Source organism: Ovis canadensis, chromosome 23 (genome assembly GCF_042477335.2).
Source record: "Ovis canadensis isolate MfBH-ARS-UI-01 breed Bighorn chromosome 23, ARS-UI_OviCan_v2, whole genome shotgun sequence".
Classification (NCBI taxonomy): Eukaryota; Metazoa; Chordata; class Mammalia; order Artiodactyla; family Bovidae; genus Ovis; species Ovis canadensis.
In genome coordinates this window covers 46,770,418-46,791,930 of record NC_091267.1, presented here as the reverse complement: position 1 = coordinate 46,791,930, position 21,513 = coordinate 46,770,418, and the positions used below count along the sequence as shown (strand labels likewise).

At 46.8% G+C, this 21,513-nt stretch overlaps 2 protein-coding genes across 3 annotated transcripts in view; one reads left to right on the top strand and one right to left on the bottom strand.

Moving 5' to 3' along the window:
- LOC138428470 (regulator of MON1-CCZ1 complex) overlaps positions 1 to 11,647 on the top strand; it is a 29,181-nt gene extending 17,534 nt beyond the window's left edge. Inside the window, exons 15-20 of the mRNA XM_069569241.1 lie at positions 9,061 to 9,180; positions 9,671 to 9,748; positions 10,052 to 10,156; positions 10,379 to 10,447; positions 10,531 to 10,756; positions 11,485 to 11,647. Coding sequence (XP_069425342.1) covers positions 9,061 to 9,180; positions 9,671 to 9,748; positions 10,052 to 10,156; positions 10,379 to 10,447; positions 10,531 to 10,756; positions 11,485 to 11,564 — 678 coding nt within the window. The 3' untranslated portion in view covers positions 11,565 to 11,647. The remainder of the gene's footprint in view (positions 1 to 9,060; positions 9,181 to 9,670; positions 9,749 to 10,051; positions 10,157 to 10,378; positions 10,448 to 10,530; positions 10,757 to 11,484) is intronic.
- Positions 11,352 to 21,513, bottom strand: part of LOC138428469 (NPC intracellular cholesterol transporter 1-like) — a 43,447-nt gene continuing 33,285 nt past the window's right edge. For both annotated transcript variants that reach the window (XM_069569239.1, XM_069569240.1), the window contains 11 exons: positions 20,839 to 20,966; positions 20,603 to 20,743; positions 19,558 to 19,647; positions 18,986 to 19,176; positions 18,278 to 18,393; positions 17,545 to 17,674; positions 16,008 to 16,208; positions 14,510 to 14,741; positions 13,673 to 13,786; positions 12,712 to 12,874; positions 11,352 to 12,148 (listed from right to left, as the gene is read on the bottom strand). In XM_069569239.1, coding sequence (XP_069425340.1) covers positions 12,105 to 12,148; positions 12,712 to 12,874; positions 13,673 to 13,786; positions 14,510 to 14,741; positions 16,008 to 16,208; positions 17,545 to 17,674; positions 18,278 to 18,393; positions 18,986 to 19,176; positions 19,558 to 19,647; positions 20,603 to 20,743; positions 20,839 to 20,966 — 1,550 coding nt within the window. In that variant the 3' untranslated portion in view covers positions 11,352 to 12,104. The remainder of the gene's footprint in view (positions 12,149 to 12,711; positions 12,875 to 13,672; positions 13,787 to 14,509; positions 14,742 to 16,007; positions 16,209 to 17,544; positions 17,675 to 18,277; positions 18,394 to 18,985; positions 19,177 to 19,557; positions 19,648 to 20,602; positions 20,744 to 20,838; positions 20,967 to 21,513) is intronic.

Here is a 21,513-nt window from a genome sequence, read left to right as displayed (position 1 = left end):
ACTGCGCTTTTCCTGGAGTAGGTTCAGGTGTTTGTTGGACTTCCCTGGTGGTCCAGTGGTGAAGACTCCATGCTCCCAGCACTTCCACTGCTAGGGGCGTGGTGTGGGTCCATTGGGGAACTGGTCTGGGGACTTAAGATCTCGCATGCCCCTTGCAGCAAAAAAAAAAAAAACAAAAGTGTCGAGTGTCTGTTGTGAAGGGTAGGCTTCTCAGGGTCTGCTATACTGTTTCATAAGTGTGTCTTCTGAAGCTAGAAGGAAGTTCAGGACAAGTGGAATGAATTATTTGCCTTCATGAACCTGAGTAGTCCGAAGGCTAAAAATGGCAGTAGTTTTATTTTTTATTTTTTAAAATTTTACTTTATTTTACTTTGTAATACTATATTGGTTTTGCCATACATCAGCGTGAATCCGCCATGGGTGTACATGAGTTTCCAATCCTGAACCACCCCCCCCACCTCCCTCCCCATCCATCTCTCTAGGTCATCCCAGTGCACCAGCCCCAAGCATCCTGTATCCTGCATTGAAACCAGACTGGAGATTTGTTTCTTACATGATATTATACATGTTTCAATGCCATTCTCCCAAATCATCCCACTGTCTCCCTCCCGCAGAGTCCAAAAGTCTGTTCTATACGTCTGTGTCTCTTTTGCTGTCTCGCATACAGGGTTATCGTTACCATCATTCTAAATTCCGTATATATGTGTTAGTATACTGTATTGGTGTTTTTCTTTCTGGCTTACATCCCTCTGTATAATCGGCTCCAGTTACTGATTCAAATGCATTCTTTTTAATGGCTGAGTAATACTCCATTGTGTATATGTACCACAGCTTTCTTATCCATTCATCTGCTGATGGACATCTAGGTTGCTTCCATGTCCTGGCTATTATAAACAGTGCTGCGATGAACATTGGGGTACACTTGTCTCTTTCAGTTCTGGTTTCCTTAGTTTGTATGCCCAGCAGTATGATTGCTAGGTCATAAGGCAGTTCTATTTCCAGTTTTTTAAGGAATCTCCACAATGTTCTCCATAGTGGCTGTACTAGTTTGCATTCCCACCAACAGTATAAGAGGGTTCCCTTTTCTCCTCACCCTCTCCAGCATTTATTGCTTGTAGACTTTTGGATCACAGCCATTCTGACTGGTGTGAAGTGGTACCTCATTGTGGTCTTGATTTGCATTTCTCTGATAATGAGTGATGTTGAGCATCTTTGCATGTGTTTGTTAGCCATCTGTATGTCTTCTTTGGAGAAATGTCTATTTAGTTCTTTGGCCCATTTTTTGATTGGGTCGTTTATTTTTCTGGAATTGAGCTGCAGGAGTTGGCTGTATATTTTTGAGATTAGTTGTTTGTCAGTTGCTTCATTTGCTATTATTTTCTCCCATTCCAAAGGCTATCTTTTCACCTTGCTTATAGTTTCCTTTGTTGTGCAGAAGCTTTTAATTATGATTAGGTCCCATTTGTTTATTTTTGCTTTTATTTCCAGTATTCTGGAAGGAGGGTCATAGAGGATCCTGCTGTGATTTATGTCGGAGAGTGTTTTGCCTGTGTTCTCCTCTAGGAGTTTTATAGTTTCTGGTCTTACATTTAGACCTTTAATCCATTTTGAGTTTATTTTTGTGTATGGTGTTAGAAAGTGTTCTGGTTTCATTCTTTTACAAGTGGTTGACCAGTTTTCCCAGCACCACTTGTTAAAGAGATTGTCTTTAATCCATTGTATATTCTTGCCTCCTTGGTCGAAGATAAGGTGTCCATAGGTGTGTGGATTCATCTCTGGGCTTTCTATTTTGTTCCATTGATCTATATTTCTGTATTTCACAGAAATATATACTGTGCCAGTACAATACTGTCTTGATGACTGTGACTTTGTCGTAGAGCCTGAAGTCAGGCAGGTTGATTCCTCCAGTTCCATTCTTCTTTCTCAAGATTGCTTTGGCTATTCGAGGCTTTTGTATTTCCATACAAATTGTGAAATTATTTGCTCTAGCTCTGTTAAAACATATCGCTGGTAGCTTGATAGGGATTGTATTGAATCTGTAGATTGCTTTGGGTAATGTACTCATTTTCACTATATTGATTCTTCTGATCCATGAACATGGTATATTTCTCCATCTATTAGTGTCCTCTTTGATTTCTTTCACCAGTGTTTTATAGTTTTCTATATATAGGTCTTTTGTTTCTTTAGGCAGATATATTCCTAAGTATTTTATTCTTTTCGTTGCAATGGTGAGTGGAATTGTTTCTTTAATTTCCTTTTCTACTCTCTCATTAGCGTATAGGAATGCAAGGGATTTCTGTGTGTTGATTTTATATCCTGCAACTTTACTATATTCATTGATTAGCTCTAGTAGTTTTCTGGTGGAGTCTTTAGGGTTTTCTATGTAGAGGATCATGTCATCTGAAAACAGTGGGAGTTTTACTTCTTTTCCAGTTTGGATTCCTTTTATTTCTTTTTCTGCTCTGATTGCTGTGGCCAAAACTTCCAGAAATATGTTGAATAGTAGTGGTTAAAGTGGGCATCCTTGTCTTGTTCCTGACTTGAGGGGAAATGCTTTCAGTTTTTCACTATTGAGGATAATGTTTGCTGTGGGTTTGTCATATATAGCTTTTATTATGTTGAGGTATGTCCCTTCTATTCCTGCTTTCTGGAGAGTTTTTATCATAAATGGATGTTGAATTTTGTCAAAGGCTTTCTCTGCATCTATTGAGATAATCATATGACTTTTATTTTTCAATTTGTTAATGTGGTATATTAGGTTGATTGATTTGCAGATATTGAAGAATCCTGCATCCTTGGGATAAAGCCCACTTGGTCATGATGTATGATCTTTTGAATGTGTTGTTGGATTCTGATTGCTAAAATTTTGTTAAGGCTTTTTGCATCTATGTTCATCAGTGATATTGGCCTGTAGTTTTCTCTTTTTGTGGCATCTTTGTCAGGTTTTGGTATCAGGGTGATGGTGGCCTCATAGAATGAGTTTGGAAGTTTCCTTTCCTCTGCAATTTTCTGGAAGAGTTTGAGTAGGATAGGTGTTAGTTCTTCTCTAAATTTTTGGTAGAATTCAGCTGTGAATCCGTCTGGACCTGGGCTTTTGTTTGCTGGAAGATTTCTGATTAGAGTTTCAATTTCCGTGCTTATGATGGGTCTGTTAAGATTTTCTGTTTCTTCCTGGTTCAGTTTTGGAAAGTTGTGCTTTTCTAAGAATTTGTCCATTTCTTCCACGTTGTCCATTTTATTGGCATATAATTGCTGAGAGTAGTCTCTTATGATCCTTTGTATTTCTGTGTTGTCTGTTGTGATCTCTCCATTTTCATTTCTAATTTTATTTATTTGATTTTTCTCCCTTTGTTTCTTGATGAGTCTGGCTAATGGTTTATCAATTTTATTTATCCTTTCAAAGAACCAGCTTTTGGCTTTGTTGATTTTTGCTATGGTCTCTTTTGTTTCTTTTGCATTTATTTCTGCCCTGATTTTTAAGATTGCTTTCCTTCTATTAACCCTGGGGTTCTTCATTTCTTCCTTTTCTAGTTGCTTTAGGTGTATAGTTAGGTTATTTATTTGACTTTTTTCTTGTTTCTTGAGGTATGCCTGTATCGTTAAGAACTTTCCCTTAGCACTGCTTTTATAGTGTCCCACAGGTATTGGGTGGTTGTGCTTTCATTTTCAATCGTTTCTATGCATATTTTGATTTCTTTATTGATTACTTCTGTGATTTGTTGGTTACTCAGAAGCGTGTTGTTCAGCCTCCACATGTTGGAATTTTAAAATTTTTTCTCCTGTAATTGAGATCTACTCTTACTGCATTATGGTCAGAAAAGCTGCTTGGAATGATTTCCATTTTTTTGATTTTATCAAGGCTAGATTTATGGCCCAGGATGTGATCTATCCTGGAGAAGTTTCCGTGAGCACGTGAGAAAAAGGTGAAATTCATTGTTTTGGGGTAAAATGTCCTATAGATATCAATTAGGTCTAACTGGTCTATTGTATCATTTAAGGTTTATGTTTCCTTGTTAATATCTGTTTAGTTGATCTATCCATAGGTGTGAGTAGGGTATTAAAGTCTCCGACTATTATTGTGTTATTGTTCATTTCCCCTTTCATACTTGTTAGCATTTGTCGTACATATTGCGGTGCTCCTATGTTGGGTGCATATATATTTATAATTGTTATATCTTCCTCTTGCATTGATCCTTTGATCACTATGTAGTGTCCTTCTTTGACTCTTTTCACAGCCTTTGTTTTAAAGTCTATTTTATCTGATATGACTATTGCTACTCCTGCTTTCTTTTGGTCTCTATTTGCATGGAATATCTTTTTCCAGCCTTTCACTTTCAGTCTGTATATGTCCCTTGTTTTGAGGTGGGTCTCTTGTAGGCAACATCTATAGGGGTCTTATTTTTGTATCCATTCAGCCAGTCTTTGTCTTTTGATTGGGGCATTCAACCCATTTACATTTAAGGTAATTATTGATAAGGATGATCCCGTTGCCATTTACTTTATTGTTTTGGGTTTGGGTTTATATACCCTTTTTGTGTTTCCTGTCTAGAGAATACCCTTTAGCATTTGTTGGAGAGCTGGTTTGGTGGTGCTGAATTCTGTCAGCTTTTGCTTGTCTGTAAAGCTTTTGATTTCTCCTTCATATTTGAATGAGATCCTTGCTGGGTACAGTAATCTGGGCTGTAGGTTATTTTCTTTCATCACTTTCAGTATGTCTTGCCATTCCCTCCTGGCCTGAAGAGTTTCTATCAAAAGATCAGCTGTTATCCTTATGGGAATCCCCTTGTGTGTTATTTGTTGTTCTTCCCTTGCTGCTTTTAATATTTGTTCTTTATATTTGATCTTTGTTAATTTGATTAATATGTGTCTTGGGGTGTTTCACCTTGGGTTTATCCTGTTTGGGACTCTCTGGGTTTCTTGGACTTGGGTGATTATTTCCTTCCCCATTTTAGGAAAGTTTTCAACTATTACCTCAAGGATTTTCTCATGGTCTTTCTGTCTTCTTTTTCTGGGACTCCTATACTTCGAATGTTGGAGTGTTTAATATTGTTCTGGAGGTCTCTGAGATTGTCCTCATTTCTTTTAATTCATTTTTATTTTTTCCTCTGTGATCCATTTATTTCTACCATTCTATCTTCTATGTCACTAATCCTATCTTCTGCCTCCGTTATTCTACTATTTGTTGCCTCCAGAGAGTTTCTGATCTCATTTATTGCATTATTCATTATATATTGACTCTTTTAAATTTCTTCTAGGTCCTTGTTAAACCTTTCTTGCATCTTCTCAATCCTTGTGTCCCAGCTATTTATCTGTGAATTCATTTTGTTTTCAAGATTTTGGATCATTTTCACTATCATTATTCGGAATTCTTTATCAGGTAGATTTCCTCTCTCTTTCTCTTTTGTTTGGTTTGGTGGGCATTTATCCTGTTCCTTTACCTGCTGGATATTCCTCTGTCTCTTCATCTTTTTTATTTTGCTGCGTTTGGGGTGGCCTTTCTGAATTCTGGCAGTGTGTGGAGTTCTCTTTATTATGGAGTTTTCTTGCTGTGAGTGGGGTTGTATCAGTGGCTTGTCAAGGTTTCTTGGTTAGGGAAGCTTGTGTCCATGTTCTGGTGGGTAGAGCTGGATTTCTTCTCTCTGGAGTGCAATGAGGTGTCCAGTAATGAGTTATGAGATGTCAGTGGTTTTGGAGTAACTTTGAGCTGCCTGTATATTGAAGCTCAGGGCTGTGTTCCTATGTTGCTGGAGAATTTGCGTGGTATGTCTTGCTCTGGAACTTGTTGGCCCTTGGGTGTTGCTTGGTTTCAATGTAGGTATGGAGGTGTCTGATGGGCTTCTATCAATTAATGTTCCCTGGAGTCAGGAGTTGTCTGATGTTCTCAGGAATTGGACTTAAGCCTCCTGCTTGTGGTTTTCAGTTTTATTTTTACAGTAGTCTCAAAACTTCTCCTTCTATACCACACTGTTGATAAAACATCTAGGTTAAAGATGAAAAGTTTCTCCACATTGAGGGACACCCAGAGAGGTTCACAGAGCTACATGGACAAGAGAAGAGGGATGGGGGAGTTAGAGGTGACCCGAATGCGATGAGGTGGAATCAAAAGAAGAGAGAGGAAGCTAGCCAGTAATCACTTCCTTGTGTGCACTCCACAGTCTGGACCGCTCAGAGATGTTCACGGAGTTATACAGAGAAGAGGAGAGGGAGGAAGTAGACAGAGGTGGCCAGGAGGATAAAAGAGGGGAATGAAAAGGAGAGAGACAGATCCAGCCAGTAATTAGTTCCCTAAGTGTTCTCCACCATCTGGAACACACAGAGATTCACAGAGTTGGGTAGAGAAGAGAAGAGGGAGGGAGGAGAAAGAGGCGACATGGTGGAGATAAAGGAGAGTCCAAAGGAGGAGAGAGCAGTCAAGCCAGTAATCTCGCTCTCATGTAAAAATGGGTACTGAAGACTAGGTTTTTGAAGGTACAAAATTGATAACAAATACCAAAAAGCAAAAATTAAAAATCTAGAGTAGAGGTTGGATTTTCAAAAATACAATATTAAAGAAAAGAAGGGAAAAAGTCACAAGAATTATTGAAAAAAAAATATGAAGTTTGCTTTAAAAATAGGGTCTTTTTTTTTTAAGTAATAGTAGGTTATAAAAATGAAAATTAAAGGAGAAATAGAGGACGTAAAAATTAAAAAATGTTCAAAAAAAAGAAGAAAAGAAAAAACATCCAAAAAAAGAAAATGAACGATCGTAAAAATAGTAAAGATATATCTAGGACTTTTTCTGGTGTTGTTGCGGGCAGAGTGGGGTCAGTTCATTTTCGGGTAGTTCCTTGGTCCGGCTTACATTTCTCAAGATCTATAGGCCTCTTCCTATGTAGTCGGCACTAACGACAGGGTTTTAATGTATTGCACCTGTCACTTCCAAGGCAGTTCCCTCTGTTTTCGCTTCTTCTGTTTGCTGGTCTCTTCAGTGTCCGATTTCTGCCCTGACACAAAGGGGGTGGTGGTGGACACTTTTTTTAGGCTCACTTGTTCAGTCGCCCTGTGGGGAGGGAGGGACGCTGCAAACAAATAACACTGGTGTGTGCTCACAGTGTCTCAGCCACACTGGGCCTGCCCCCGCTGGCGGCGCACACAGCTCAGGCTCTAGGTTGCTCCACTGGGAACCGTCTGAGGTTGGCCCCGGGCTGCATGCACCTCCCAGGTCTAAGCCGCTCAGGCTTAGGCACTCGGGTAGTCCTCAGAGGCGCAGACTCAGTTGGGCCTGCGTTTTGTGCCCTTCCCAGGTCCGAGTAGCTCAGGTGTTTGGTGAGCGTGGTCACTGTGACTTATCGCCTCTCCCGTCACTGCTGCTCAGTTTTCTGATGTGTACAACTGGCGCCCCTTCTCAGGCGGATGATGACTGTCCAGAACCCGAAGAAGTCTTAGTTAGCAAAGAAGCCTGTTTGCAGTCTGGTAGATAATATCTCTCTGGGGCTGCTATTGCTCCCTTCTGGCCCTTCTGGCTCTGGCTGCCTGTCACCGGAGGGGGATGGTCTGCAGCTGGCTAATTCTGTTCCGTCCTTTGTTCTGTGTGCCATCCTGGTGGAGTCTTATGTTAGAGCTTTTCGCATGGTAGCTATCCCACAGTCTGGTTTGCTAGCCCAAGTTAGTTCGCTCTGGTTACACTCGGGGCATTCAGCCCAAGCCTTAAAATGCAATGGAGCCTGCGCCTCCCTGCCCAGCCCCCGCTTGCTGGTGGCGGATGCAGGCATCTGTGCTGCTTCTCCCCTGGGGGAGTTACCGTTGGGCTCATCATCTGTGGGTTTTAATTATTTATTTATCCTCCCTGTTATGTTGCCCTCTGTGCTTCCAAGGCTCGCCACAGACTCGGCAGTGAGTGTTTCCTGGTGTTTGGAAACTTCTTTTTAAGCCTCCCTTCCCAGGACGGAGCTCCCTCCCTCTTTTGTCTCTTTGTCTTTTGTATTTTTTCCTACCTGTTTTCCAAGACAATGAGCTGCTTTTCTGGGTGCCTAATGTCCTCTGCTGGCATCCAGCAGTTGTATTGTGGAATTTACTCAGCACTGAAATGTTCTTTTGATGAATTTGTGGGGGAGAAAGTGGTCTCCCCGTCCTATTCCTTCGCCATCCTAGGACCACCCCTGCCAGTGGTTTTAAACAATAACAACCCCCCAGAACCCCTTCCCTTTAGCTTCTCAGGGATAACAGGGCTGAGGCACAGTGTGCAGCCTTGTGTGGCCCTGTCCTCAGACCCAAGCCCTTCTGGAGTGGTCCTGTTCTTGGCACTGGTCTTCCGGGCAGAGGCAGCAGCAGGTCTGATCTCGGAGGGCAGTCTCTGTGAGCCCCGATGCTGCGGTGCTCCGACTTTATAAACCTGTGGGAGTCAAGAGTGTGGTCTACCAACACCACCACTGGAGCATGTCGGGCTTCTGCCAATGCAGGTTCGCAGGTGCCCCCTCGCAGTCAGCATTACAAAGTGAGTTGAAGTCGCCAAGATCTCACAGGGCTTTCTTGCTCAGTGACATTTGGGGAGCCTTGCTTACTATTCAAAAAGCTACTGAGGGAATTCTCTGGCGACCCAGTGGTTAGAACTCTGTGTTCTCAGCACCGAGGACCCGGGTTCAGTGTCTGGTCTAAGATCCCACAAGCCTTACTGCTCAGCCAAAAAAAAAAAAATTCTATTGATACTCATTGTAAGATATTTTTCACCCAGTGTAGGATCTGGGCTTCATAAAACAAAGAGTAACCGTTTTAATTAGACAACAAATGCCAGATTGTTTGCAATAACAATATTAAGGTGTTATTTTAAGAGCTTAAAAAAATAATTCTCAATAAAACTACGTCTTAGGCTTTTTAGTTCCATCGAAAACACATCCATGTGTTTTCAGGATGATCAGCTCTGCCCTGCTAAACATCTTCTCCAGCTCTACTGCAGTTTTTCCACGTGCTACACTCTGCTCACGCCCAGGCTCACAACATCTAGGAATTTGGTCTTTTTGGATTGACTGCAAACATGCCGTTATCCAGAAGACGACTGAGATCCTGTCTGTGGTTTGTGTGCAGGCCATGGAGGCGGGGCAGAGCCGGAGTGTCCCGCTGCTCAGGAGGCCGGTGCGCACCCAGGCCGTGGTCGACCAGTCGGACATGTACACCCATGTTCTGTCGGTGTTCACGGAGAAGAAGGTAGGGGAGGCTCGCCAGCCCCCTTTGGGCTTAGGATTCCCAAGGCAGTGATCGTACTTGAAGGGAATTGAGGAAAAAGAACTCAGGATGTGATCAGAGTAACCGAGCTCTCTTGCAGTGAGGACTGAATGAACGCTCATCGTTTGGCCCCTAATACTCAAGCTTAAATATGATCACAGACCTGGGAGAGTCTGGAGAGTGGCTTAGCGGTAAAGAACCCGCCTGCCAGTGCAGGAGATGTCAGAGATGTGAGTTTGATCCCTGGGTCAGGAAGATCCCCTGGAGGAGGGCATGGCAACCCACTCCAGTATTCTTGGCTGGAGAATCCCATGGACAGAGAAGCCTGTGGACTACCATCCATGGGGTCACACAGAGTTGGACATGACTGAAGTGACCAAGTCCAGCACAGCACAGCCTAGTGGAACCCCAGAAGCCAGGAGGCAGATGAACAAGGAGTCACGTGTGTGTCTAACCATTCTCCTCTGTGCAGGAGACGCCGCACAAATTTGTGATCGCCGTGCTCATGGAGTACATCCGCTCCCTGAACCAGTTTCAGATCACAGTACAGGTACCTCTGTGGGCCCACGTCCCAGGGACAGGGAATCATTAGAGTAAAAGCAGCATCACTGTGTCAACTGAGGTGGCTCTCAATATCCCACAAGGGTCTGCACACCTGGCTCAGAGTGAGTCACCCCCTCACAGGACCCCGTGTTCTTCAGTGGGATGATCAGTGTCAGATGAGGGTTGGCTTCTTTCACCTGCACATAGACCCCCTCCTCTTAGTGATGGGAGCTTCACGTAGCGCAGCCGTGGGCCTCGGCACACGGCGTCTCTGGTCTGTAGCTGAGTGGCATGCCTGTCTGTGCCTCAGCATTACCTACACGAGCTGGTCATCAGGACACTCGTCCAGCACAGCCTCTTCTCCACGCTGCACCAGTTCCTGCAGTACCATGTCCTCAGCGACTCCAAGCCTTTGGTGAGTGCTGGCCGGCGGGACTTCCCTGGGGATCCAGTGGCTAAGACTTCACGTTCCTAATGCAGGGGGCCCAGGTTCGATTCCTGGTGAAGTAACCAGACCCTGCTTGCCACAAGAAGAGCTGGCATGTTGTAACCTGGCATAGCCAAATAAAAACAAGTATAAAAAATACTCTATCTTCCAACATATGATGAATCCAGTCTGAACGTGTGTATCTTTCAGGCTTGTCTGCTGCTTTCCCTAGAAAGTTTTTATCCTCCTGCCCATCAGCTGTCTCTGGATATGCTGAAGGTAACTGATACAGCCAAGCTTCAAATCACACAGAAGGCTGTTCCTACTGCTTGCACTGACCCAGCTTTCTACCTTGTTTCTAGCGACTTTCCACAGCAAATGATGAAATAGTAGAAGTTCTCCTTTCCAAACACCAAGTGTTAGCTGCCTTAAGGTTCATCCGGGGCATTGGTGGCCATGATAACATCTCTGCGCGGAAGTTTCTAGATGCTGCAAAGCAGACTGAAGACCACATGCTTTTCTACACGATATTCCGGTTTTTTGAACAGCGCAACCAGCGTCTGCGAGGGAACCCTAGTTTCACACCAGGTGAGAATACAGCTGCAAGGAAGATGTGAGGCACCCACATTCAGTACCAGATCACTGGTGGCTGGGGTGGGGCAAGAAGGCTTTTTGTTTGGAGAATTCTTGGGCTAATTCTTAAGGAAGAAAATTCTGTACCAGCCCGCATAAGCCTTAGACTGTTCACTGTAGTGAGAGTGGATTCAGGGTGCTGATGGAGTTGGGGTTCTGCTCTAGAACTTTCCCAGAGTGATGGAGTGGAGACAGTGTCATCTGGGCACAGCTGTCTGACATCTGGGCCTGGAATGGCCCTTTCTGAAGAATCAGGAACAAGACCGGAAATGGCTGTAGAGGGTTGTCAATGGCCTGAGGCTTGTTAATGGTTCATTTTTAGCCAGGATGCATTGGCCAATCCCTCTAATCTCCAAAGTTATGAAATTTAAAGCACCCTTTTCCTCAGGATGGGGGAAGCTGTGACTCCTTCAGGGCTTCCATTGTTTACAGATCTCCCCGCTTCTCTACCGTCTCTCAGGGCAGACAGCGGGGTTGCTGGGGGTTGTCAAGGCACCAGCCAGTCCTGTGATGGCATGAGCTGTGTGAACAGAAAGGATGACTCAGAAGCTTAGGAAAACAAAGTATTTTATGATTGAAAAAGAAGTTAAAACCCTGTATCCATATAGGAGCTGCAAAGCGCTCCCTTGTTTTCTCCTTCTGTGCCTCGTCTTAACGGATTAAATCTGCATTTCCCTTTACAGGAGAACACTGTGAGGAACATGTCGCTTTTTTCAAACAAGTTTTCGGAGACCAAGCTCTAATGAGGCCTACAACGTTCTGAGGTCACTTGCTAGTTTTATATATATATATATAATGTGTACAGAGTTAATTTATTGCATTAATAAAGCTCTTTAAACTACAAAATGTTGTAATACAGTATGTATCTACCACATCCTCAAATGTTACTAAAAATAAGGTGTAGAACTTGTGTGATGGCTTACTCCAGAAAAAGGAGAAACACTGCATTGATTGGCCTTTAGGAAGTGTCAGTGAGCAGACCGCAGGCTCCCTAGCTCCCCCTTCTGGCTGCCCGAGAAACAGGCCTCATTCCTGGGGAACCGAAAGGTGCTCCAGCGCCCTGGGGCTGCCTTCAGGTTCAGTAATACTGCCTCCAGTCAGAGTCTGCATTCCTGAGTTTAAAAGCGCTCCAGCCAAAGCGGCTGCTGTTAAGTAGCCTGACGCTTGCTCACGTCCAGGGTTCAACCGAGCCTTGACAACGTGGTGCTGTCCAGTGGTAAACCAACCGACCTGCAGACACAGTCTCAGGTCCGTGAGGGGGCAGCTAGAAGTTGAGGAGCTGTTCTCACTCTGTACCTCTGTATCACTGCTGCGTGGTCAGACTTTTGGCTTTATTTATTGATGGTCCTGTGAGGGATAAAATAACTTATGAATCATCTCTTGAGTAAAGAAGATGGTTTAAGAACTTCCTGTCCCCCAGAGATTTAAGGGGGGGGGGAAAACCCTCATTTTCTCAATCACGAAGCTATAAATCAAGCAAATTAGTACTGTTCTGTCAACCACGGGTCATTTATAGAAGCTGAGGTTGCCACAGAGGTAAAACACGCTCCTAAGGAGAACTCCAAATTAGAGACAAACCGCAGAGCAGCATGTGCTTTAAAGTGAATGGAAATGAAGGCTGCTGCAGGGCACCGTGGGCTGTGGCCAAACTCAGGTCCTTCTCAGCGGGGAGGAGCCCTGGGCCTCTGACATGCAAGCTCACTCCCAGTGCTGACCACGTCAGGCCCCGGTTTTCTAATGAAGTGGTTTAGCCATGAAGCCTCAGGATCAGAGTTTTTCTCTTAGAATAAATATTTATCAAATGACCACTGGTATAAGTACGTTCAAATACTTCAAAAGAAAGCTTCAAGGTACCCGCCCTTCTATCAGGCTTCCTCCATCCCACCAGGTTAAAAACAAAAAGCTCTTACCTATGTAACTGAGTAAGACAGGGAGGAATATTAGTCCATGAGTGGCTCCCAGTAAGACCATAGCTAAATACATCCTGAAGTAAAATATCTGGAAAATTTGAGATTTGGCAAAGGCCAACACGATAATGCCTCCAAATTTCGTTAGTGTGATTCCACTGAATACCTAAGAGAAGAGAGAGAGGCTCAGAAACCACTTGTATCAACTGGCCATAATTGAACACTTCCTCTTAAAGGGATTTCTTAAACACCAAGGTCCAAAGTAATGGGGGACTGAACCCCAGCTTTTAGAATTACTGATAAGCAGCATTTGGCTCTGCCTAAATTATTTGCTGCCTATGAATCTAAAAAAAAAAAAAGGTATAATAAGGATAAAAGCTGTGAATTTTGCATATACCCCATAACAAGGCTATCAGCACCATTTTTCCAAGAGCATTAGTTTTAAATTAAGGTATGTACATTATGTTTCTAGGCAATGCCATTGCACACTTTTCATTGTTCATCTGTAACAGTATTTTCTATGGTGGGAAAGGAACTGGTTCACAGTCCAGCCCCGTATCCTGGTTCAGCCTGAGAAGATTCTGCCAACCTGACCCACAAACCACACTGGGCTCCAAGTGTGGCAGCTCACCTGCTTTTCAACACACATGGCTGGGCCTGGGCTTTCAATGGCTCTCACATCAAACCTGTTTTCCTGCTTCAGCCAGACTGTGCAAAGGAGTCACCAAAGGGAACAGTCCTAAAGAATTCCAGGCTACAGCTCTATGCGAGATACAGCTCTATTCAAGTTTCCTGAACTGCCTGAAAACTCGTAATCCTGAGGTACTGCTGCGAAGTCAGAGATAACAAATTCTGTTTTCAGAATTTTGAATGGTGAAGTTCCTTCTCCTGAGAAGCTCTCAGTTGCCTGACTGGGCCCTTCACGTGAAGTCGATGCCCAGGTGGCCCACTCAGCGGTACTTACAGAGCTGCCCATGTGGGAGAGTGCCTCCTCTGCCCGCTCCACGCGGCTGCCCTTCGTGCTCACCGTGAACGCCCTCGTGATGTGGCTACAGAACTCCACAGAGATGCCGCAGCTCTGAAATAAAGTGTTCCCATGAGGGCTGCTCTGCTCCGGTTAAAGCTGGTAAAGGCAGCTACCCCTTCCCGGGATCTGTGGTTACCAGGGCACCCTGGGGGGTGTCAAGGAGCACCGAGCAGAGCCCCTTCTACTTGTAAGACAAAGCCCCCGTGGCACCCACATCAGCTGTCCCGGGAAGCCCGTGGAATCTCCAGATTCCTCCCGCAGATCGGCCTTCTCTGGGTGAAGCGGCTGAAACCTCTCAAGGTCCTCGCAGCCCCGACCCAGGCAGCTCGCTGTCATCTCTTTAGCAGGGGCTTCTCACTGCCACTCCCCCTGAAGCATGTTCTTCTATCTGAAGGGCACATGCACTGGGTCTAGCTTCTGTTCATACTTCTGTTCATACTCAAATACGCGTATATTTAACACTTAAAAAGCAACTGGCAACTACATGAGAGGCAAAAAGTCCTGGTCAGAAAATTCCATCCAGCAGGGGCAATTTTTCCAAGTGGAAATGGAATATCTTGCTGTCATCAGGCTACATACTTCGACAACTCACCCTTCAGAATAATACAGGCAGAATACTTCAGCCAGACCGTGAGGTCACACTGTCATCGTTACGTGACCATGTCCACCTGTCCAAGTGCACCAAAAGCAAGAGCTGACCTTGACCTTTCACCCCAAGAAACAAGGCACATCGGTGGCACGGGAGTGAGGGCTGAGCGCTCCCCCAGGACTCACCATGACCAGGTTGACCAGAGAAACCGCATTCAGGCTGATGCCCCACAGCCACATGACGCCAAACATGTTGACGAGGATCATGGCGATGGTGGCGCACATGACGCCCGCGGCCCACAGCTCACAGCCCAGGAGGCCCACGGCCACCAGGAAGATGGCGCCCAGGGACACGCCGAGGTTGAAGACAGTGTCGTCAATCATGGTCAGGTACTGCTCATAGAAGACGTAGAACATGCTGGGAGGGGGAGAGGGGTCTGTTACTGCTCGTTCTCTCTCCGGGAAGCCTTACCCCTCATCCTGCCGCCACTGCGAAACGAAGCTACCCTGAGAGGCAGGCCTCACAGGAAACCTCCCTGGTTTTGTAAGACTCGCCTCTGGCAGTTCAGCTGGACCTCTGACCACGGACGCCCAAAGCAGGGCCTCGCAGACGTGTATCTTATATCAAGGTTTTGCTCACGTGCCCAATCCATTCTGCTTTGTGCTGTGAGTGTTCAGTCACGTCTCTTTGTGACCGCCTGGATTGGAGGCCACCAGGCTCCTCTGTCCATGGGATTTTCTTGGCAAGAACTGGAGTGGGCTGCCATGCCCTCTTCCAGGGAACCTTCTGACCCAGGGATCGAACCTGTGTCTCCTGCATCTTCTGTGCTGCAGGCGGCTTCTGTGCCTGCAGAGCCGTCAGGGAAGCCCCTGCTCTGCTTTGCAGGCATCATCTATAAAGAATATTTCATGGTACTTTGGGAAAACAAGCCTTGGTCTATCTGGAGGATTACCCCCAGTCAAACAGGGTCTGTACAGGACCTGAGGAGATAATGCCATTTTGGCAAAGTTAACCAGCTCCTCCTAGAGGTCAGGACACCCACTCTGAGAGCTCCTTCCACAGGACAACAAGCTGGCCCTCTGTCAGGAAAAGGTCAAGGTTTCCTGAACTGAGACCCCGGGGGTTCGTGGGGAAATCACTTGTTTCTCCTACTTTTCTATATTGTTGAAATTCAGTATTTCGTAAAAGATTTTCTTAATTTTTTTGGCCACACCCCTCTGGCATATGGAATCTTACTTAGTTCCCTGACCTGGAATCAAACACACGCCCCCTGCAATGGAATTGTGAAGTCTTAACCACTGGAGCGCCAAAGAAGTCCCAGTATTTTCTTTATAATGAAAAAAAATTAATAAATGAAAGCAAGAAACCTCCACAAAGGCGCCATCTCCAGTAATCTGCATCAGGAGCCCTGCCTTGCTAGGCCCTCTCTGTAGGGCCACTTCCCAGGCGCCCCCACCCCCGGCGCCCGCTGCTGTTCTGCAGGGTGAGCTCCACCTTGAGACTTTGGCAGGTGCTGCACAATCCGGCTCTCCTTGCCCAGACGCCATATCCAGCGATAGGTTTTCCCCAAGCTCAGAAGGAAAGCCAAGTGTCAGCACCATACTCCCCCACCTCCTGCCAACCCCAGCAAGGAAGCCCCGGCGCGTGGGGCCGCTCCCCAGGACACCCTCATGTACACTTTACCTGTATGGGAACACCCGGTGATCACCCCCTTGCTGGTTCATGGTCCTGGTGATGTTTTTGGCGATGAGGCGGGCCTTCTCCATGGCATCGATGAAGTCAGCCGAGGTCTGCAGCACCGTGTGGTAGGTCATGAAATATGTGGCTCCCACGCTCATGCCGTTGTCCAGGATGTTGATGGCCGAGCTGTAGGCAGCATGTCCCCTGCAACAAGACAGCGGTGTCAGAGGCCACACCTCATGCCACATCTGCAGGATCTGGGCATCCAAAGCTTAGTGGGGTCACCTGACCCTGAGCTCAGGGGTCAGATCAGCTGTCAATTTCAGGGACAGGGAAGCCCTTGAAAAGGAAAGAGGAAGGTCTAGCTTATGCTTTCCCACACTTTGCTGCTTTGGTTTCTTTGCACGCAGCTGCTCGTTTCTGTAGCTGGCTCTACTCTGCCATCCAATGTATTTTTTTACAGAGTGTGTGCCCAGCCATGCTGTGTAACAGGAGGCAGGAAGGGATGGGGGCCCTGGAGTCAGGTGGCCCTGAGAGCACCCTCAGTCCTGGAACCCCGGGGTAAAATGACTAAATTCTGGCAGCAGTGGCATCTGCAAATGGGTGCACCACCATCTCCTCACAGGGCTGTAAATAAATGAAGTAGTGTCAGTGAGGTGCCAGGCACGGTTCGGGCTCAACGGCAGCTCCCTGTGAGTGGAGGCTGCTGCCTTCCAAAGAGCTGCCTTCTCTCTGACTTGTCTATGCAGGCTGAGCGTTCAGTCTGCAGGGAGATCAAGATGCAAGGTTCATTCCTGCTTTGTTGTGGGGGACAGTTATCCCACAATACCTAGCCTAGGTCCCAAAACGCAGACATGACACATGGCTGATGGAACTTGGGTCATATTATGTAATCTTAACGAAAACCAGGGATGTCCAGCATTTACCATTATAATGTAAATATAACCCTCACCTTCTAGCTGAATCCCCCCAACTCCAGCCCTCAGTTGTCTCTGCTATTTCTGGGCCAGAGACCTTGTTTCCATGGGAATTGGCTGCCTGGCTGGATGGGGAAGTGGGGCAGCCCAAGAGCTCATGTACAGACAGGCTGGCAAGAAGCACAGAGGGGAAAGGAAAACCTAGACCTTTACCCCAGGCAACATCACCAGGACAGATCTGCAGTCTCATAATTCCCACACACAACTGGACAGCCCCTTTCACGTCCTGAAATGCCCACATCCCTCTTCGCACTCCATCCTGCTGGAAGCCTGCACAGGACTCCAAGTCCTCTGTGCCACCACGAGGGCCAGGACACAGAGGGGAGCCTGGGACCAAATGCTCAGACCAGTCAGAATCAGCTGAGAATGAGAAAGGAGGAATTTTCTTCAAAGGTGGTTTGGTTTCTCTGCTTTCAGAGAAGGGTGGGCACAGGGTGGCACATGGCAGAAAAGAGGCCCTTCCTTCCCACCATGCCCACCCAGCCCCTCCCCGACCCCCACACCATCCCAGCACACATGACATGGGACTCGGGCATGCAGCTGGACGGCTCAGCTTCCCTTACCCTTTGCCACACTTGGGGTTCGGGTTGTCGGAGAGGAACATGGGCAGGAACCTCATGAAGTCTGCGCCCTGAGGTCTCTGCTTGCCCTCCGGAGTCAGCGGCCGGCAGCGGACACAGGCAGGGTCGACCACTGTGCAAACGGGTGGAGGAGCCCGAGAAGGACGGGTGTCCAGATTAAAACATTTTAAAATCATAATAAAGAAATGGCGGGAGTTTCTTCTCCTTAGATCCAGAAGCTTCAAACAAGTGATCTTTGCAGTCTAATGAAGTGGAAGTCCCATTTCCCCCTAACATAGGCTGTACAAATTTCCCTCCCCAAAGCAGGTATTACCAGAGCAGAGGGCTTCCATGTTTTTATGAAGAAAATTCTAGGACAACATCAACACTCTTATAAAACCACAGGGCAATTGTGATAAACAAAAGAAAGCAGGCCCATGACAAGCTACAGCCAGATAACAATCAAGAGAGGCCGTTGGTGTCACTGAGAAAAGATAAGAAGCCTGAAAACCAGAGTCCCCTGACCTGGTTCAGCCTGCAGCCCCATGGGGGGCAGGAGACGGGCCAGTGGGGCATCTCCAGAGTGGACCACGGAGGAAGGGGACACGGACAGGGGGATGAGACCCAGCAACAGCCAATAAAAACAGGTGGAAGTGGAGGTGACATGCAAATGATTTTTAAACAATAAATTCAAACTTTTTCAGAAAGGAGGGAAAGATCTAGAAGGGTCAAGTACCTGACGCATTGCAGAACTGCTTCGTGCTGTTGTAGATGCGACAGCAAGATGACTGAGGCTTGACCCAGTCAAAGTAATCGTCAATCCAGGACGACGGGGCAAAGCCTATCCGGGTGCTAGAGAACAGGAGAGAAAGGGTTACGGATGCCCCCACGAGGAGGAAGTCTTCAGTTTCAGTCCCTTTTCCTGAAATTCAGAACTTCCTTTTCTAGACCTTCTCATTCCACCTGGTCAGAAGACAAACCACGTAAGTACTTAATGGGAAAGGCTTTCTTATATAAGGTGGTCTTGCTATATTTAAAATGAACAATTAACAAAGATCTATTGTATGGCGCATGGAACCCTGCTCAATGTTATGCGGCAGCCTGGATGGGAGGGGGTTTTGGAGGAGAATGGATACATGTACATGTATGGCTGAGTCCCTTCACTGCTCTCCTGAAACCATCACAACATCGTTAATTGACTATCTCCCAATACAAAATGATTTTGGTGTTAAAAAAATTAAAAACTCAATTAAAAAATAAATAAAATGGTTGTTGCTTAAACAAAACAAAAAAAAAGAATATGAGGCAGTCTAATTAGCCCTTTAAGAGGTTTTGCTCATGTCAAGCTAGATTCAGCCTGCATTCTGCAAGACAGATTTTCCAGAAAAGCCATCTTTAGAGAGAGGCGCCAGGCCAGGTGCCCGTCTGCAGCTGGGGTACTCACTAGTTGTCCAGCTGGGCGGCCGAGAAGACCTGCTGCACCAGCGAGTCGTTGTTGCAGCCGAGGCCCCCACACACCATGTTCTGACCCTTCGTGGACGTGTAGTCGTGGCCCTCCTCCAGCACGAAGTACACAGGTGGGCCTGCGTGCAGGTACTGATTCAGGGACTGGAAGTAATCCGTCACGTAGGAGTCCTGAGAGGGAGAGCGAGCAGACAATAGGACACGGCGTGAATGTCCCACGAGCCGAGATGCTTCCAGCCCAAGTTCCTGAGTACCCCCATAGCCGGCACCCCTCCCCACCCTGGGCCCAGGGGCTTCTCCGGTCGGTCCCACCCTTAGGAGGGCACCTCATGAGGTCAAGACCAGCTGCTCACATTCTGTAGTGGCGCCCAAGGCCTGAGCACTCAGAAGGCCCAGGTTAGCGGGCAGGGCCCCGTGGCTGTCCCTGGGACGTGGGAGAGCCTGCCAGCACCTGTGTTCAGAAGCCAGCAGAGGCTGAAACAACCGTGTGTGTTTGGGAAAATGTATTCACCGTGGGCCAAAGAATTTAGAATGGATAAGAAAGCATCTTACATCCGGCATTGAAAGAGACTGATCCAATCCGATCTCTACTTTGTTCAGGACTGCGATGCTGAAAGACAGCACACCCACAAATACTGCTACCTGGAATGAGAAGGGAGTTACAGAGGCAGAGCTGTCCTGAGCTGAATGACACAAATCAGGGACTTCTCTGGTGGTGCAGTGGCAAAGAATCTGCCTGCCAATGCAGGGGACCTGGGTTCGATCCCTGGCCCGGGAAGACCCCACACGCCTCAGAGCAACTAAGCCCGTGTGCCACAACTGCTGAGCCTGCATTCTGCAATGAGAAGCCCCTGCAATGAGAAACCCACACGCCACACTAGACAGCAGCCCTCTGCAGCCCTCTGCCCACCACAAGCAGGGAAAGCCCTCGAGCAGAAATAAGGGCCCAGCGCAGCCAAAAATACATTTAAAAAGAAAGAAGAACATAAACCAGATCTTAAACACACAAACAGGACTTTCGTAAACTGCAAAGCAGGTTTAAATGACATACTAAGAAAACAAGGAGTCCGGGGCAGTGGCTGAAGTCACGGTCTCTAGAGCCAAACTACCCGATCCAAATCCCGGTTCTGCCTCTGACAAGCTGAGTGACCCTGGGGCAGTTATTTAACCTCTCTGAGCTGCGATTTCCTTCTCAATAAAGCAGGAAAAATTAGACTTGTAGCATCAGAAAGTTTTGTGGATTACATGAGAAAACTCTAGGAATAATCAATCCAGAATTTAGTGTAGCACGCTGTACTGACCACAGTACCAGATACCAAGTATTCAATAAACGGTAAATATTCCTATTACTGGAATGAATTATATGGCTTTTTCTTTTTTTTGCCACAGCACACAGCATGAGGGAGTTTAGCTCCCCAACCAGGGACTGAACCCACGCCCCCTGCAGTAGAAGCAGAGTTCTAACCACTGGACCGCCAGCGAAGTCCCATCCATTCTCGGATGTATACTTAACAGCTGTCGGCACCCTTCCCAAGGTGACTTCTCAGAAGGCAGGTGACGAGGCTGTTTGGGGACACCACAACAGTCAGGCTCGTACCACGAGGGGCCGCATCCAGTCCTTGAGCAGAAGCGGGGCGTAGGAGTTTCTGAAGAAGCGGAACAAGCAGCTCTCGGAGGCCTGGACACCTGTGTCGTCTGCCGCCCCCTCGACACAGCAGAGAACGTCCAGCTGGTTCTTCTGAGGGGACCAAGGGAGACAGAGGTCACCCTCTGGCTGCCTCACCCAGACTCCAGACTCAAAGGAAACGGGCTGCCATGCTGATGGCCACTCACCTCTTGCCGCTTAATGTCCAAGCCCAGGAGGCTCACAAAGCAGGTGATCTGCAGGAGGAAGTCGATGAGGACCGCCATGCCCGCGAAGAGAGAGAACGTGTGCACGGCCGGCATCACGGACAGGCCTCCTGCGGGGAGAGGACAGAGGTCACGTCCTCCCTGGCCGAGGGCACGCGGCCTCACACGCACGTGCACAGATGAACACGAGGCCCCAGAGCAGCCAAGCCCACGAGGAGACCCCCACCTCCCCTCCCAAAGGCACTTTGTCTGCAGGTGTCACACCAGAACCACCCTGGGAGTTAAACCATAGACTCCGGGGACCTGATCCATCCCACTTTACCAAAACAATGGAAATTCAACCCTAATTCTACTGATCACAATTCTAGGGCCCCATCTCTGTAATGTAACACGCTCTCTGAGCAAACGTACGCACATCAGCACCTGAGAACCATTCATTGCTTATGGGATCTGTTGAGATTCAGTCCACAGGAGGGATGGTATTTCAGTCTCTAGGTTAAGTTACAATCAGATGAGGCTGCTGCCTGTAAGCATCCTCTAGACTACTAAGACTCAGAAACTGAACAATGCCCGCTCATGGGCCACATGTATATCAACCCATTTTGTGTGTATGCTGTGTGTACGCTCAGCTGCTCAGTCATGTCCAGCTCTTTGCAA